General features: G+C 38.5%; 1 protein-coding gene across 1 annotated transcript in view; it reads left to right on the forward strand.

Moving 5' to 3' along the window:
* The first annotated feature begins 10,933 nt into the window (after positions 1-10,933).
* TRPA1 (transient receptor potential cation channel subfamily A member 1) overlaps positions 10,934-19,025 on the forward strand; it is a 47,336-nt gene continuing 39,244 nt past the window's right edge. The window contains exons 1-6 of the mRNA XM_076332190.1: positions 10,934-11,068; positions 13,775-13,937; positions 15,188-15,363; positions 17,167-17,274; positions 17,695-17,803; positions 18,162-18,307. Coding sequence (XP_076188305.1) covers positions 10,949-11,068; positions 13,775-13,937; positions 15,188-15,363; positions 17,167-17,274; positions 17,695-17,803; positions 18,162-18,307 — 822 coding nt within the window. The 5' untranslated portion in view covers positions 10,934-10,948. The remainder of the gene's footprint in view (positions 11,069-13,774; positions 13,938-15,187; positions 15,364-17,166; positions 17,275-17,694; positions 17,804-18,161; positions 18,308-19,025) is intronic.

Raw genomic sequence — 19,025 nt, forward strand, 5'->3', positions numbered from 1 at the left:
CTGTAATACCATCTAATCTTTTCCTCTGATATGCTGTACTTTGCTGTCTTTTTCTGCTTTTCTCTGTATATATTATCACCAGTTGCCACATGACTTACGGAGTGCTGCCAGTTCCTCCCCAAACTCTCTCTGACTTGCATCACTCCTGCAATGAAACAATAAACTTTTCACAGGTAGTCTTCCTAATCCTTTAGTGTCTGTCTTAAAAAATGAATTATTAAAATGGATAAATGATTGAGGTTTAGATCCTTGTGATATTTAAGCATCTAATTCCCATTCATTTGATCAGGGCCTATTTTTAATTTGGTACTTAATGACTTTTAAGTGTAAAAGAATGCTTTCAATACTTATGTGACGAGGTCTATAAAAGATGCTGCAAAGTTTATTTCCACACTGTATGCAGCCTAGGCACTCCTCTGGCTGACACAGTTGAATCCTGGAGGTCTTCCTTCATCACGTTATACTGTCTCTTCCTTGCTTGTTCCTTAAGCGGGGTATCTAGGAGTTAGGGACCTATATATCCTTGAAGCATGGGTCCCATGATTCTCAGCCATCATGCTTGATTTGTAAATCCCTACCCCCGGAGGCATACAAGAAAAAAATGCAGTCTAACCATCAGGAAAAGAGAGAGTGAGACGTCTTTGGAACACTGTTAGTCTGAGTAGTCAAAAGCATGACTTCACTCTCAGGGCAACAGAAAGGGCTACAATGAGTTCATTAGTCCCATTAAATGTTCTGAAATTAAGCCCTAATGTACACCTGGAATTCTTGAAAGTGCTGTTACTTGTGTAGCTGCCAGTTTTAATATTTACAGAAGAAAAAAACTACTAATTGCTATTTGGAAACAGTAAGAACAAAGAGGAACAGGTCCCAGGAGGCTGTTAGGATTTTTGGGAAGAAGATGAAAGAATGATTTAGTTTGCTGAGTCTGACAAAATTAAGGCTACAAAGGGCTACCATTGTCCTCTTCAAAGTAAATCAGAAGGATAGATATCACAGTGAGGGAAGAAAAGCTTGAAAGAGAAGACAATGTTAATCAAGAGAAAATGGTCATCCCTAGATCCTGAATAAATTTAGTTTGGAAATTACAGAAACATTCCTAACTATGAAAGCAGTAAGTTATTGGAGAAGCCTTTTAGCAGGAGCAATAGGGGCAAGAAACGTAACTGGCTTTAAGGTAGAATTCACCTGATGAATGACATGGTGTGACCACTCGGGTTATCATATGACTGAATTTAATGACTGCAGAAATCCCTTTTTAAAAATGATTCATTTTGAAGTTTCCCCACAGAAAATGTCATGGTGATTTGAACTTTTGATTTTGAGGAAATGAGGTTTTCTGACTGAGAACCACTACTCAATATCCACAAAATTCCAACCATGTCCGTATTCATGAACCAGTGCACCGTATCGTCTAGTTACCTGCCGTAACAAGAGTCCGTGAACACAGCACATTTCATGGTTCAAGCATTGTATGGCAGCCCTGGAAAATAACTCAAAGTACACCAGTAAGTCCACAAAGTCTATCAAGACCGCTCTTTCCCAGGTTCCATATTTTTTAAAGATAATAATGGGCTGTAAATCTTCAACTACCATTTAGACTATTTTTGTGTGGGCGCCTACTTTGTATTTACTGAGATAGAGCCTCCATATCCAAAGAGAGAGATAAATAGAATTATGTAGTGACGGTAGACAACTTTTGTAGGGAGAAATGTCTAAGTTGCTTGATTGTTGAGAGGTTAGAAAACTGTTCTTCGTCTGTCTCCTTGAGTCACTAAGCTATCCTGGTCACAAACAGAGCTAACATGGTGGGTTTCAGCAGGCTGGGGAAAGATGAACCGCAGAATCAGAAGCTCCATTCTTGTCAAATGTCAATTTAGGAGATTTTACCTAAATTTCATTACCTAAAAATAAATTTAGATAAAACTTTATCTAAATTAGAAAAAATGTTTTATTCTAAATATCTTGGTGCTGTCCAGCTTCTATGTGATCAAAACAATAGAAAAGCTTGAAAATGTGCCTCTCTGAACCACAAATCAAATCCGTTGTTTGAAAATCAGTAAGGCTCATAGATTCTAAAGCAAGAAGATGAAATCACACAGAACTTAAATTTGTGATACTGCTTGGTGTATATGAGCTACTTTCCCCAGATTGCACAATTATGTATTTTAGTATATGTGGTAAGACAATTTGATTGATATGTGCTAGCACAAGGAAACATTGTACTGTATCAAAATGCTGGCCACAGTAACTGTTCCAGCATCAGAGAACCACGTAGTCCGACTTTCAGTCTAATGCAGATAGGGCCAAAGAGTCATTTCAGAGTCAGTTCAAATGAACTGAGCAATTTTGTGGCACTTTGAAAATAAAGTGCAGAAAACAAAGTATGATTTATATTTCAAAAAGAAAGCACATGCAACTCTCATGCTGCCCCATATTGCATTAGGTATTGATCACAGGCCGCTACTTTTTATATGGCAATTCTAATTTTTGAAACATTTATTAGTAAAGTGAATCTTCATAAGTAGACAGTATTCCTCTTCGGTGATGTTTAGATTTTCCATTAAAAGCAATTAGTTCACTGCGAATAGGTAAACAAGTACCCTCCAGTGACTACCTAACAAAACTGAAACTACTCTAAGATATTGCATTAGAAAAAAACTTCTGGTACGGAGGGTACATTTGCAGCCAGAAATGAAAATGGATGGGGTTGGATCAGATGTATTAAAAAAAGAAAGCTTCGAGGATCACTTGATGAGTATGGATGCTCCTCCCACACCGAGCAATGCATACCTACCTCTTTTAAATAAGCATCTGTCTACACAGAGCGAGCCACCAGATGACACAACTGGTGGCTTCACACGTCACAAGAACTTACTGATATAAGCATCAGATAAGGATTCAAATAGTCATATCTTTGTGTTCTTTATATATGTGTTGCTTCAGAGAGAAATCACCTGCAAACTTCTTGAATGGTAAGCGTAATATAGTTTTCCTGTAGCTCAGATTCTGTCGCTCAAATTTTTGTTGGGCCTGTTTTTCTTTTGCTTTTAGGGAGCTTTCTGTGTTAAAAATACAAGGTAGAATATTTGGAATTCATATTTAAATGTTAATTTGGCATAATTTCAGCTAATTGAAGAACTGTATGATACATATCTTAGTGAATTTTAATAAAATCTACTTTTTCCAAGCAGGACAATGCAAGTAATATACAAATAATATGACATCCTTTCATGTTCAGTATGACTTTACATTTCTTTTTATTGGCAAAACTTTTTCACAATCGTTTTTCTTTTGGCCACCAGACATTGTTTATTTTCCCCAGTAGATCCCTATGAAAAAACATTCTAAGTACTGCACCTTCCTTACTGGTAGATATTAACTCTATTTCTAAGTAATGTTTGTAAAGATGAAATATATAATTATATTTGCTTAGACTAAAGTAGACTATTATTACTGAGGGTCTGGTCATAGTTTCATATCTACTAAATATGAAATAGAAAATATATTTCAAACAAATACCCGTATCTACTCCATCTGATAAGCATACAGAACTTAATATTAGTCAGTGAAACACAGTGTCTGAATGACTTTGATATGACTACCATCCTTCAGTTAGGACAGGAATGTCCAGAACTTGGGGAAATCAAGTCAAGAGTCAGCAAGTCTTAAAGACTAGCTAAAATATGCAATACTGTACTTAAAGTAATTTCATTAAGCTATTTTGGCCTTTTTCTTCTTTCCTGAATTATATTTGTTTGAACTGACTAATTTTTTTAAAAAAAAACCCTATATATTTCCATATTTTACAAATTCAGGTATGTAACTATCATTTTCACTCAATTATATATGTAACCATTTTCAAGATAATGTTTTCTTTCATTTTAAAATAAAATATATATATAGTTTATTTCCACTATATAACATACATTTTAATAATTCTAGTTTTTAACAAGTCTTTTTTTTCCTAACCTGATAAAAATATAGTTTAATATACCAGAAGTTCTGCTTCGCAATTTCAGTGCAATTGCATGGGCAATTCATTGAGAAGAAATAAAAGTGATACAGACATCTTGCAAAATAAATTATTGATATTTGAAAGAAGTGAAAACCTGAGGTGGAATCTGACATAGATAATAGGAACTGCCTTCTATTTTGAAAGATTGATATTTTGTTGCAGTTACACCAGTCTATGATGATCCATAGAAAGCATTTATTGAAGACTTCCAGTGTTGGCTGCTTGTGTGATTTAGATTCAATTCTTTATTCCCCATTACTTATACAAGAGGTTCAGATTAACCACTGGAAAGGTAGCATCCATGTCTCTCTTAGATATTAGAAATGATGGAAGTGCTTTCAGAAAATGCTTGTACATGAGAGAGTTAGAGAGTTAAGTGAATCCTCTTAGTTCAAAAAATGAAAGTATAGTCAGCAGAAACTAAGGGGAAGACAGACTTTGGCTGGATAATATGTAAAGAAAGAAAATAATGTCAGGGAAAGAGAAGAAAGAGGATTAAGCAGCCTTGAAATACAAACAGAGAAGCCAAGGGAGAAAAAGAGGCAAGAGAGGAGATAGTAGGAAGGATAGAGATGCTGTCATAAAAATAAGTTTGAAATGCCAACATGAAGACAGTTGGAAATAATGTGCACTATTGTTTTACTAATGCTACTTTTCCATGCTTGAGGTTGCCACCCTTCATTTCCTATGCTTGCAAACTGCTGACAGGGGAAACATCCATGAGATTTTCCATCAGTGGTTCCCCAGAACAACTATGAGCATGAAAAAGTTTGATCATTCTGGTTTAGCGGTGAGATACACACCACACTCTTCAAGGAAAATAGTATCAGTATGTCCCCCCTGAAAATGCTGACATGCATTTTCCACAATTTACCTATTTTTATGATCCTAAAGTCTCATTTCTCTCTGTTTATTTGGGTTCCCTGCCCCGCTCCCCCTCCAAGTTTTCTATTCCATTCTCATTTCAAGCACTTTCTGGCACAAATCATCTTTGATATAATAGTTATTTTCTACAAACATGAGTAAGTATGGCTAGATTCACACTCATCTAGTAATTTGTAACATATTTCCATCACTATTTTAATTCCTTAATGATGAAATTTATTTTGGAAAGCATCTTACATTACATCTAAAAACATATCAGACGTCCTACACAATAGGGAAACTCCAAGAGAGTGATCTTAAAATTTACTGTGTGTTTTCATTAGGAAATAATAAATGCATGGAAACATTCAACAGAATGATAAATAAAGCAGTTAATATAGTTGTAATAAGGAATTATTCCTACTTATTTTGCCTTTCTGTTACTGTATATGGTAAACTCAATTATGTTCCTAAAGAGTGTTATGAATTACTAGGACACATTCTGACAGGCTTTCCTTCATACAGTCATTTTTAAGAACTTCCATCTTTAAAGACATTTATCAATAACAGGTCAATATCAATAACCACCAGTGACACTAGACTATATCTCTGAAAGAACAAAAGTCATCGAAGGCTCTTTTCAGAGCAGAAGAGAGAGTAGGAGTTGTGTGATTAAGACGTCTTTATAGGGACGGATTTTGCTGGATAGGATGTCCAGAAGAGAAAAGGGTTTCTAAGTAGGTAGACTAATGAATGAAAAGCACCGTTGCAATGAGGATACTGTTCTGACAGGCACGGCAGCATATATACCATGTAGGAGAAATCTGTGGATGCATGTTAGGACAGCAATGGCCATGTAAAATACACAGCTGATGAAGAAAGACCAAGTAACACTAAGAAATAATGCTTTCTGAAGGTATTATTCATCAGCAAGAATGTGCCTAAATTAGATTGCAGGTAGGATTTAGGCTTCTGAAATCTAGGAGTGTCTTGCCTAAAACAAACCCTTGCCTAACCCTTACATGTACCAATATCCTGAGGCACCTGTATCTTCAACCTGATCTAGTTGAAGATGTCCCTGCTCATTTCAGGGGGCGTGGACTAGATGACCTTTAAACATCCCTTCCAATGCAAGCTATTCTATGGTTCTATGTATTTCATTACTAAGATTCTCCATTTTTTCAGAGTTGGTACAACTGGAGGTATATCTTCACAATATCCAGAACTGAAATAAACTTGTCCATGATAAGCAGCGTAATGCATATATACCATGCCTCAGTCTGATTGGACTTTATGGACCAGGAAGTTTCTGAAGCCTGATAATTCAGTTTTTCCTAAATTCCATAGCTAGGGGAAGCCCAGGATTGAGGTCCCTGCTTCACAGATGGTTGCTGGGTTTGGTCAGTGTTAGCTGAATGTAAAACCACAAAACCAGTCCTGGAGGCAGGAACAAGGTAAGTTTTCCAGTGTGGTAGGGAACCAGACTTCAGCACTTTGACCCTGACCGCCTCTGGCTGTACATTGTCACAGCTTCAACAGGAGGAGGAGAGAGCATCTCTACCTGAAAGCAAACTACCATTTGGTGGCCATGATTGCTTTTATTAAGAAGTAGACAGAGTATGTTTTAATCTCTTTAGTTTGAGAGAGGTGTATGATGCCTGGTATGTAAGAGGCCTTCCACTTGTTTAAAAGATAGTTTGCAAGAGATGGCTTAGCTCCCAGCTTCACAGGAGGATTACTGTCTGAAATGGGTACCTAAGTCACCCCTCACCTGTACACACTCCAATCTGAAGCATCCAGCTCTCACAGGGACAGGGATTGCATTCACTTTTGCTACCATACACCTAAATCTTTTCTAGATCCAGCTTATACACTTGAAAGGTTTAGTCTAGGAGTTAACCTGAAGCCAATAGTCGCTGCAATTAATTGCTCAGCTGTACTGGACACCTTGCGAAGTATCGTTACCAAGAATGTTCTCATGGAGTGTCACCTCCCTTACTTATTACAATTGATATTAACCATAAAAACAATTTATACTTACTTTCAAAGCATAGATTGTAGTCTATGGACCTCTATTTAAATTTCTTCTTGTCCAAAGCATTAAGAGTAGGACTCAAAATCTGTAAGATATTATTTCATATCTGATTATCATTAGGAAAAAAAAAGACTTGGCGGTGTAGTGGAATGAATTATTGTTTTCTAAATCCTCTTTTTTTTTTAAATGAGGCATGTAATAAACCTGTCAATAACTTAAATCCTTCTGCTAAGCATAGCAGCATGTTCTTTACTACAGCAAAATCTCAAGAAGAAAAAAATGCAATGAAAAATCCATTAGACGTAAGTAAAATATTAGTTAAATTCACCTTGCTGGTTTAAAAAGACAGTAGGATTTTTCTCCATGGTAAGTACAAGCATGGTTCTGAAAACTTGTAGGAAACCATGCATTCTTGCTTGTTTAGGCAGTAGCTTGGATTAATTTCTAGATGACTGTAATCAATATATGAAGTAGCATCATGAATTCATTTGGCTTACTGAATTAAGCTGACAACACAAAATCCTAAATATCATTTTACACATCATAATTTGTATAACACTGTTGCCAAAGAAATCACTTCCAAAGCAAAAAAACATACAGTACCTCCTTTTCATTACTGATATTTGCCTGAATTTACAGTTCCTAGGCCTGCAAAATTAACAAAATTGCAGTACTGTATTACTAAGACTACAGGACTGGAATGGTGCATATTTACTGTATATACAATTTAATTATTAAACAATCATATTTTGAATGAAATACTGCTCTGTGATTACCTTTAGTGAATTTTGCTTGTACTAATGGATCCACTATTCTATCATTAACAAGATCATGTTTGAAATAAAATGGTATAAATGTATTTTAATCCACTCCTGGGAAAAACAGCTGTAAGAAAGGTTACTCTTCAACTACTTATGTGAATTAGTTCCTTATGTGAAATCATTATGCAGAAATAAAAGTTGTGGTCAGCCCACTTAAAATTCCATTTGATTCCTCCTGGGAATGGAAAACCTTTGTATTATTTTTCATGCTCTGAACATTCTTCTGAACATTCACTAGAAGACTGAAAACTAACAGTAATTTTAAAAGAAGGGGGCAGTATTATCAGATTCAAGTAAATAAGTAAAACTATGGTTGTTCAAGGATCATGACTTCTATTGTTTCACGGCATTACTCTGATGGCAATTTAGGGGATTTTAAGAAAAAATGGATGATAGATTTACTAATACTTACCGATGTTTCAGTGATACCTCTATTTCCAGGTAATGAGTCTTGCAGAAAATAGCATTTATTCTCTTTATACAATACCTAGACTGTTATTTGCTGAGTTCAATTTCTCATAAAGAGGACTATGGGCAACAGAAAAATCAAGGCCAGGCAGGGAATTCAAAGGCACCTCAACATGGGAAGGTGAACAATCTCACCAACTGGGGCTGCTCCTAATGGAAGTACCAGGAAAAGGGTTTAGAAATACAGAGGACTCCTCCAGTGACTTAATCCCAAGTCACATAATTAAAATCTCTGCAGGCACTAATGGCTAGCTTTCTTGAGTATAGCTTTCTTGCTATAGCATAAATGACCCTGTTTCTTTTGGTCACAATTAATGATGACATAACAATAAAAATGTATCTTAATGCACTGCTGTTGAACGTATGCAATACCTATGGCTATGGCAGAATGTTGGCTGAAGAAACTTTTTTTGTTCCATTTTTTAATGTTGCCTGATAATTAATAGGATCAGAGCTCTACACCACAAGCACTTAAAACCACCCAGTTAGTCTTAAGACTATTTAGTCTTATGATCTTAAGACTACTTAGTTAAGGTTGTGTAACTTAAGCAACTTACTGTAAACGATTCTGGAGTTACAGGCTCTAGGATCAAAACAACAAACACAGCATTCGTGGAGAGAAGTCTGGTGTTACACACACCAGTGAAACTCTCTGAAGGAATCAGCGAGCGTAGAGGTACAAATGATGCCAGTGATAAGTGGATTCGGGAAAGTTCTTCAACAAGGTCCCTCCTTAGTCTCTTAACGAAACTAAACTGTCATGGGACAGGCAGGCAGGATTTCCTGAATCTGGTTAAGGGTTAAAAAATATGGACTAGGAATACATCTTCGCAAAGCAGGGAGGTTCCTTAGGACCCCTTAAAGTCAGTGTTGGGATCAATGGTGCAAAGATATTCTGGTGATCTGGAAGGTGCTATTGAATTTTTCAGAATGACCAAAAATGCAGATGATTGTGGGAAATCCCACAAGATTTGGTGATACAGTAATGAAATGTCAGATGAAATTCAGTGTTGATAAATGCTAGATGGTTACACAGAGGAAACATAACCCTAACTACCCTTGTATGAGTGAGGATAGCACGAGTGCTATTTATCTATACTATCACCACTCAGAAAAGGGATTGTGGTGGAGCACCAAAAATTCTCAGGAAACTTAGCTCAGTGGCATTCAAAAAAAGCTAAAACCTTTGTGAGCATTTAGGAGAGGAATGAAGAAAAAATTGAACAATTAGTACTATTGCTCGAGTATACCTTGACTTCAGCATGTAGGTCTTGCCATCCCATTTCAAAAGGAACATGGAAAAGATGCAGAGTAGCAGGATGAGGATGTTCAGAGGCACAAAACGGCATCCCTAAGAAGGAAAACCAAATGAACCAAGCCCCAGCAGCAAGCAAAGAGCTGGAAGAACTTTGTGAAATTATGAGAACTAACAGGGATAAAAAAAAAGGGGAACAACTCTCCATTTCTCAAAATAAAAACACTAGGGAGCACTAAGTGAAGCCAGTGGCAAAAGAAAGCATTTTTCACAAACACCTAATGAAATTATGGCACTTAGTGCCACAGGATGTTGTGGCATAGACAGCATAAAAAGGGTTCGGAAAGGGCGTGAGCCAAGTAACGGAGAATTGCCAGCTGACGGCTATTAAACAGGATGGACTGGATGTGAGACCTGGTTCTGGCAGTCCTTAAGCTGCCGGATTGCCATAAACCATGATCATACAGGCAAAAAGTCATCCCGTATGCCTCCTATTGCTTTTCCTAAGGGTCTGCCCCGGCCACCACCTGACCTTTGGTGGGACTGTTCTTATCACATTAAGTAAACCGTTAGTTCTCCCAGTTACCTTTAAAGACTCAGCAAGAATGACTCAGTTAAAGTCGCTTTAGCAATTAACCCTTTGAAACACTTTGTGCTGCTTCTTTCTATACTCTTCCTATAGCTTTCCTACGCTGCTCCAAATTTGCTGGTAAAACAAATTCTACAAGAAAATGTTATGACTACAAAGTAAATGCTGGGAAGTTAATTGTAGAAAACTGAACTATTTTAAAGTTGTGAGGCCGGTGTAGACCAGCCCCCTCGCCGCTGCAGCAGCACTGCCTGACCGCCCTACGGCACCTAGCCCAGGCAGGACAGCTATTTTCCTCCTCCGTTGCACCACGGGCGCTACGAAGAGTCTGACTTCGCTGCTCCTGTTTTGCATTGCATTTATTTATTTTAATTTTTGCACGTTGCACTCTCCACGCTGCAGTTCTTTCATGTACAGATGCATCCATCTCCAGGGACCTCTGTCACTGTCAGATACTCAACGAGGGAATGAAAAAAAACCCACTCAAAACCCAACAGGGATCGCTTAGCCCTCTCCCGCAATTAACGCTGTCAGCGGCGCCTCTGGCAGCTCCCCAGCCGGCTGCGGGGACAGCCGCCGACCCGCCAAGGGCCCACTCAGCACTAGTTTAGGCGGTGGCCCCTGAGGGGACCGGGGTTTCGCGCCCCCCGGGGACCGGCGGGACCTGCCTTTCGGCGGAGGGAGCCTCCCGGCCGGGTGCCCGCCCCGGCGGGGAGCGACTCGCCCTCCCGGGCGCAGCGGCGGGAGGGCTCCCGCCCGCTTTCCCCGCCTCCTGCCGCCGCCGCTTCGGCGGGGTGGCCGGGCGCGGCCTCGGCACCGGTCGTCACTCGGTCTTTCGCCTCGCAGGTCTCCGGAGAGGGCGCGGAGGGCGCTGCTCGGAGCCGGGCGGGCGGGCGCCATGAAGCGCTCTCTGCTGCGGCTCTGCCAGTCGCGGGAGAAGGCAGCCGTCTCCAGCTCCTACCAGGGCGTCGTCTGCGAGGCGGATGCCGCCTCCGTCGCCTCGCAGGATGTCTTCAAGGTGCGTGCGGAGGGGCGCGGAGGAGGTGGGGGTCCCGAGGGCTGGGTGGTGGGTGTGAGTGCGAGGGGACAGCCTCGGGCAGCCCAGCTGCCTGAGGCACCGAGGCCGCCGTGAGACAAGATGGTGCCCAAGACTGGGGCTCGTGTGAGGGCGTTGGGGCAAGGAGGGGTGAAGGTGGAGGGTGAGGTGGGTGAGGGTGAGGTGGGGGCTCCGGAGGCAGCTGTGCAGGCTTGGCATTGGTTACGTCCCAGAGACCCTTTCCTCCAGGATGCCCTTTCCCCTCACTTGTCAGCGGAGCCATGAGGGAAGAGCTGTGAGGGGTGGGAGACAGGCTGGGAGCTACCCTGGCCCTGGCGCGTGAAGGCACAGGAGACTGTGGCGTTGGGTGGCCAAGTCTGGACTGGGGCAAGCGGGAACACAGGAGGGGAGCAGGTGAAGGAGGATGCAGGGTGGCAGGGGCGGGTGGTGGGCAACAGGCGGCTGACACAGGGCTCACATCCTCCCTGGGCACGGCTCCCCAGAAAGAGTCCCCGTCTTAGAGGGAGGTCCACAGGTCATGATGGGAATGAGTAGACCATCTAGCAAAAATGTCCTGAAAGGTCAGTTTAGAAGCGCTGGAACTGTTATGAAGGGAAAGGGAACCCGCGGCACAACCTACAAATGCAAAATTGCTGCCAGGAAGGATATAACCTCTTCCCTTTTTCATAGAAAGTAGGACAATATTTATATTGCTGCTAGGGAGACCTAGACAGAACGTTAGGGAAGCCTTTTTTAACGGCAAGAATAATTCAGCAGAGGAAGAGGTTGCTTATGGGACAAATGACTTGGGTAACTTTGGAGATTTTTAAGAGCAGGCTAAACAAATTTGACAAAGTATGTGGATGGGTTTAAAGACCTCTTGAGATCATTTCCAGACTTTTTTTTCTGTGTGCTAGCTGTAGTCCTGAGCAACACCTCTTCAGCATAACACGGCTTGTCAATCTGGTGGGTGATTTGCCACTACAGAGCTGTTCAGGCAAAGTGCAAAGGAGCTGCTGTTGTTTAAAATAGCTTGCTTTGCTGTTTTGAACCAACCGAAATACTGAGAACACCTAACTGATTTCTTCCTTTCCTATTTTGTTAATGAAACACTGCAGTATTGGCTGAAACATCTTATTTTTGTTGATAGAAATTAACATCGTGCCAAATTTGGGCACATTTTGTCTTACATCGACAAAAAATTCCAATGTAAAGAGTGGCAAAAAGTTATCTAAATCAATAGAAAGATTTGAAATTCATTACAATTAAAATTAAGTTAGAATATTAGAAGGAATAGAAGATACCGGGCTCTATAATAAGGTTTTGTTAAATAGCTTTTTGATGTGTATAAAATGTATAGATATTTGTGTATGTAACTGACCTCTTATTTTTATGACAGTTGAGCCATCTTAAATACCCTTTCCACAATGATATGACCTGTTTTCTATTAGCTTTTTTAATTGCACTTTTGAAGCAGATGTTACCCCTGTATTTGGCCCCAATCTTCTAAACCTTTAAACACATTTGTAACATTATTCACATGAGTAACCTCACTGAGGTCAATGGGACTATTAAGCTGAAGGAAGTTAAACATGTGCTTAAGTGTATGAATAGGCTGTCCCGTAATGTATATTTGCTTAATGACAGCAAAAATTGTTGAGTCTTTGTGGCTCAGGGGACCCTGGAGAGCAAAATTTTCCTTTTCTTTTGCAGCTGAGGAGGGAACAGTGATTTTAGGGGATTTTCTTTTTTTAACCTTTGCTTGCTTACACATCTTTGGGAAGGTTTGCATTACTTTTGATAGGCATTTTTCTCCTTTTTTTCCCTCCCAATTTGTTGAATTGGTTTTCTTTTTTATTCCCTTTTAATTTTTTAATAACTTGGTTTTAAATTCCTGCCCATTCTACTGCAATAATTTTTTTCTATCACTTTTCTTCATATACAAGTATGGGTTTTGAAACACTTTTAACAAAAATACTTGGAGAACATCATAAAGTAAGGATCAGCAGGGTTTCCATAGTGGGCTTTGGTTGCAAAGCACAGTACCAGGGAGGTATCAAGGTGTCAGAGGGCTGAGCTGTCGGAGAGGGGTTTGTTGTATTACACTGTGAAGATGCTGGGTTGTTTCAGACTGAGATAGTAGCCCATGGGATGCTCTTAGGATACTGCTGAAATGAAACAATTTATTGGTTGCTCTGACATAAAGAACATGACAGAAACCCAACAGCTGACCTTGAAAGCCCAGGACGTAATATCAGTCTCTATAGAAAGATCTAGAAAAGGAATTTGTCAAGATTATTAATTTTTCCTCTCTGTTGAATTCATTTGACGTGGCCACAGCTGGAGAGAGTATAAAACAGTAAGTGATGAATTTGCTTGTTTGAGATTTTCCATGGTGGAGGGAGGATCTTGAGCTCACTACAGAAGACAAAATAATGTATTCAAGATAATTTCCATTTTTGTTAATTTTGCACTGTTTCTTATCTGGATCTGATTTTGCAATCAATCACCTCAATCTGAGTTTCACTGTTGACTCAATCTGATCAGGATTTGTGTACTTCTGTATGAAACTAAATAGTTGGGAGAGAATTATTGAGCAGTAACATGCCCGCAGTAACACATTATAGCATTGCTAATGTCTTGCCTATTAGAAGAATGAGAAAATGAGAAAATTTCTGTCCAAAATAGGTGATTTCAGATGGAAGCGCCTGTAGGCTACGGAGCTTCATTAAGAAGAATCGTTCTGGGCTTACCAAAGTGGATGAATTAAATGCCACCCCACTGCATCATGCTGCAGAAGGAGGTCAAATAGAATTAATGCAGCTGATCATAGACGATTCTTCCTGTGAAGGTAACACGCATTTTATGAACTATTTTGTTTAACAGAATAAAAAAGTTCAATAATCAAAGTGTTTGTTACCCAGCTGAAGCAGAACTGGTATGTGTGATCTATATTTATACATTTAAATATAGTTCAAACTGTCTGCCACAGTTTGCGGTGTCTCGGATGTGGTTTGGGTCACCCTTGTTATGTTAGGACTGTTTCCTGTCTAATGCAGTGAATCGGTATATCTTATTTTGTTTGGGACTCAGATTTACAGTCTTCAGATATGAAAAAGAAAACTGCAGTGAAGTTTCCTTATTTATGTTATGTGTCTTTTGTTACATTTATAATACTGGAAATGTAAAAGAGAATTAATTTGGTTTCTTATACTTGTCATTCAAGTTGTCATCACAACTTGTTTACTTAATAGTGGGGAAGAATAAACATTTGATGAGATAGGCCATCTAAAGAAATTTAGGGAAGAAGTGGTAAGTAGGAGAACATGGGGCCTTGAATGATGGAAAAACACTCTGTGTAAAAGGTGTTTTTTAGTAGTTATTAATAAGCATTGTGAACTACACAGGTCTCCACTGATAGACTGTGGGCTACTGAGCAAACATACAGTGACCCTGAAAAGCTCATTTTTTCACCTAATGATGGCCAATCTAATTTTAGATTTTTCTGGCTGAAATATATTCTTTTTCTTTTCAGTATATAATTTTTGTCTTAATTTTTTAGACTATTTGTTGACGTTTATTTGCAATTTTGAAGCTCAAACTATATGTGTAGAACAGACCAGTTTTATAACTGGCGTGAATTGATTTACTTCTGTGTTCTTAAGTGAATCAGAATAGATATGGTCTTTAATCTTCTTACAATTCACAAGCACTTATTTATTATCTCTTATTTTGTTCTATGCAGCCTCTAAAGTAGTAGCTGCAAAGTCAAGTAAGATAGGAAAGAGAAGAGACAAGGAAAGAAGGAAATCAAGTAACTCTTGGAGGGAGAAAAAAGGTATATAATAATGGGCAAGAAATAGACAGGTGTTTTACCCCTCCGATCTCTCTAACCAATACCGTGTATTCAGCACAATATTTAATCCATTTAACACGATGCACTGCGTGACACGCAATCTTTCCCTTTTTCTCCTCAAAGAAATGCAGTAGCACAGACCTAAACCTCCATTGAAGACACTTTTTTTTTTTTCAGTGTGATCAGAACATTTGATGGTTTTGCTTTGGTTATGGCTTTGTTTTGTTTTCTCTCCTTTGACCTAGTATTAAATGTGATGGATTCTTCTGGAAATACCCCACTGCACTGGGCCACAAAGAAAAACCAGGTTGAAAGTGTTAGTTTGCTTCTGAGCAGAGGAGCCAATCCAAACATTCTCAACTCCAATATGATGGCACCTTTGCATATGGCTGTGCAGTCCCTGCATAATGAAATTGTTAAGGTAAGTCTAAAGCCCACATAAATATACAGACTTGACAAGTAGCTCAACAGCAGCTGCGTGCAGAACACCAAGACCTTGTTTATGTATGCTGTATCTCCTCATATGCTTTGTTTAGCAAGCAGGATATGTAACATATGATGCTTATAGAAATGTTTGTGTCTTCTTAGCACAGCAAGTAAAAAGTAACTTACTGATTTATATAAATACTGATTTCTGTGCTGTGATAGTAGTTGTTATGTTTCATGGAGAGTTCTTTCAAATTTTTCCAAACACAAGGAATTTTCTTTAAAAAGGTTCTTTTTAACATTAAAATTTCATGTAGGCATGTGTTATTTCAAATGTTTATGTTCTGATTTTTTTTTTTTTCACAATTGTATAGGGAGTCATAGAAGTATCAAAATTTTCTTGAAACTAGTGTATTATTTTTTCTTGTGTATTTTTTTTATGAAAACCAGATTAAAATTAGTCAGAAAATACAGTTCTTAAAACCAACAGTGTAATAATCATTTGAATAATAGCAGAACTAAAGCTGCAATTAAAAATCACAAAAATATATTGTGAAGAAATTACTAAGGTGTCCATTTTGAACCTTGTAAAATAGCAACAGCACTGAGATTTTAAGCAGCATAATTTTTTCATCATTTGTCCTAGTGCAATGAGAAAGTTTTCACTCCATATGTGGCATTTGGATAGAATTTTAGAATTTGTAAAGTTCTTGAATTTACTAGGTGAACACAACCTTAACACCACATCACTTGCTTTTCCCTTTAAAGTTGTCTCTTTTTCTAGTTCATCCAAACAAAAGAAAGAAAAACATATTCCTGTATTCAAGACTTAAAATCCTCCAGAGATTTTCAGTGCTAAAATATTTCACTGTCCTCATATCTTTTACAAAATCTGTATCTATTATGAATTAAGAACAATAAAATCTGAAATACAATGACTTTTTTAAAATGGGCTTTGTATCAAGTTCTGGGTTTGGGTTATTTTACAGCTCTGCTCCTGACTAAATCTGTGCTCTCATTTTTTCCCCACTCTGTTGTTTATTCAAGCTAATTCTCCTTTGGTTTCTATTGTCAAATTGCCCAAGAGTTATTAAAATGTGCCAGTTCATCCAGTACAGAAAAATTCATTGAAATTACTGAAAGACAATTAAATAAATATGTAGATAGAGGAATACATATGTGGTGCAGTATGGTCATTATCATTTCCAGATCCTTTGCTTCTCAAAAAATGCTGGAAGCAGTCATAGAGGTACCTGGTGATACTGATAGCTCAGTGTTAGCTGTTAACATAGGGGCTGAAGGAGGAGTTCAGGACAGGAAGGGTCCCTGTTTTCATCAAGTCCCGTCTCCCTTGGTCTCATGTAACTGTCCAATAATCGAGCAGCATCTGCAACATTGCAACTTTCCAGGGAATACAGAATATTACAAGACATTATAACAAACTTAAGTTGAAAATCCCCATCTCAATTTGCTACAGAAAAGATTTTCTCCCAGTATTGGGGAAATTGTTAAATAAAACTTTAAGATACTCTGCAACTATGTGCAGTGTTTATCCTAGTTACCCAGCTGTCTGCTGTAAAGAATTCTACTTTTCTTTGTTCTCACCTTCATTTTTCACCTGTATATTTTTACATTCTCCCTTATTTTGTCCCTCCCCTGCCTATGCATTGTGGGCTGTTGGTATGCAAAAAGAATAAGTCGCAAGAGCGCTAGGGGTGATAAACAACCAAAGTAATGGTATAGGCCTTTGGTTTTGTATTTGGCTTATGGTTGACTGAATGTTTTCTTGAACATTTAGATTTTAGTCCAGCATAGCAGTACAGATGTTAATTTGGAAGGTGAAGCAGGGAACACACCTATAATTGTAGCATGTTACAAGGATAATCCTGAAGCACTGACACTCCTGGTAGGTGTAACTATCTATCATCTTTTGATGTGATTCTGTTTACCTTGATGCAGTGTTGTTCTGTTCCTGTTTTCTGTCTTTGTTCAATGGAGGAAGGTTAATCATGGACCTAATATTCAAGTTACTTTGCATAGGTTACTAACAAATTTTAATCTTTTAAGAGCATATATAAATATATCTGAGTGGCAAACAGAAAAAACGTAAACTAATTTTGAAGGTCATCAGAAAACAAAATGAAGCACATGTATGTGTAGATGTATGGATGTAACATGCAAAAGATGTTTGTATATAAACTTCACCATGCATATACAACATAAAAAAAGGAGACAGCTACCCAGGAGACTATACCTGTAATAGTATGTTCATTAGTCAGAATTTTCTGTATGTCATTAAGCTATATCCAGGCATTATTTTTTTCAGATTGAAAATGGAGGGAAAATATGTAAACCAAATAAAACGGGATGTATGCCTATCCATGCAGCTGCATTTTCAGGTGCAAAAACATGTATGGAAATTCTTTTAAAAAAAGGTAAATACGTTGTTCCCAAGCAGTCAGTAAGATTTATTATTTATAGTAGCATTACCAATTTACTGTTTTAATTCTCGAAGAACTGTGCAAATAAGCACTTATAACTGTGATTTAACTTACAAGAAGTTAATGCAATTATTCCTGTGAGCAATTCATGCTAGTAACTTCTGTTGGATTGCAGCAGCAGCTTAACTGCTTTCCTAAAAATGTGCCCATCCATTGTTTAATGATATATGTGAAAGGTTCATATTTTGAGGGGGAGAATATTATTCCACAGTTAATATACTTGTTTTGAAAGCCTTGATAGCTTCTGTTACCTTTCTCGCTTAAAAAAATTCCATTTATTTTCATTTCTCAGGTGAAGAATTGGGTCACTCTGCTAAAACCCACATCAATTTTACCAATAATGGAAAGTGCAGTCCACTTCATTTGGCAGTTCAAAGCGGGGACCTTGAAATGATTAAAATGTGCATTGAATTTGGAGCCCAAATTGATCTAAAACAGGTAAAACTTTGAATGGAGCAAAATATAATTTTGATAAAACCTAGATATCTCTGAATCTCTAAGTGGTATGAAAAAAAGATGAGCAGATAATCATTGCTCATTGTCTCTTCCAATGCAAAACCTAGGGAGCAGCAAATGAAAACAAATCTCCAGTTCAAATCAGGCAAAATGGCAGGTTTCTTTACACAAGTTACATAGGATGTTGTGGCTATGAAAAGTTTGCATGGATTCAAAATGCATTTGGGCAGATCCATAGCAGAAAAATCAGTCCTCGACTGCTGAATACAGTGACATCCCCTATGGCTTAGGAAGTCCTTGAGTCATAAACAGATGGAGTCTGGGAGAGCACTCTGGAGAATGGTACGGCCTTCTTCACAAACTCTTTACTATGCTATTGTCCGTTCTTGGAAATGGGATCTTCGATCTGACCCTTTCTCATCGTTCTTGTTTATCCTCAGCCTTGCCCTGGCCTTTACAGTGTCTTCTTTGTAAGCAAGCACAAATTTGTGATACTACTGCTGCCACCATGATGCTGTTGGTGTAAAGGCCTGTGCCCAGCTTCATGATGAATAAATATTTCGAAGATATCTGTCATTAATCAAATTGTTTGCAAGGCTCAGATCAACTCATGAGAGCAAAGATAAACATGGTTTAGCCTTCTTTTATTGGTTTGATTCTTTGAACACACAGCTTTTGAAGGAGATGATTTACGCTGCCG

This window comes from Aptenodytes patagonicus, chromosome 2 (assembly GCF_965638725.1).
Source record: "Aptenodytes patagonicus chromosome 2, bAptPat1.pri.cur, whole genome shotgun sequence".
NCBI classification, from domain to species: Eukaryota; Metazoa; Chordata; class Aves; order Sphenisciformes; family Spheniscidae; genus Aptenodytes; species Aptenodytes patagonicus.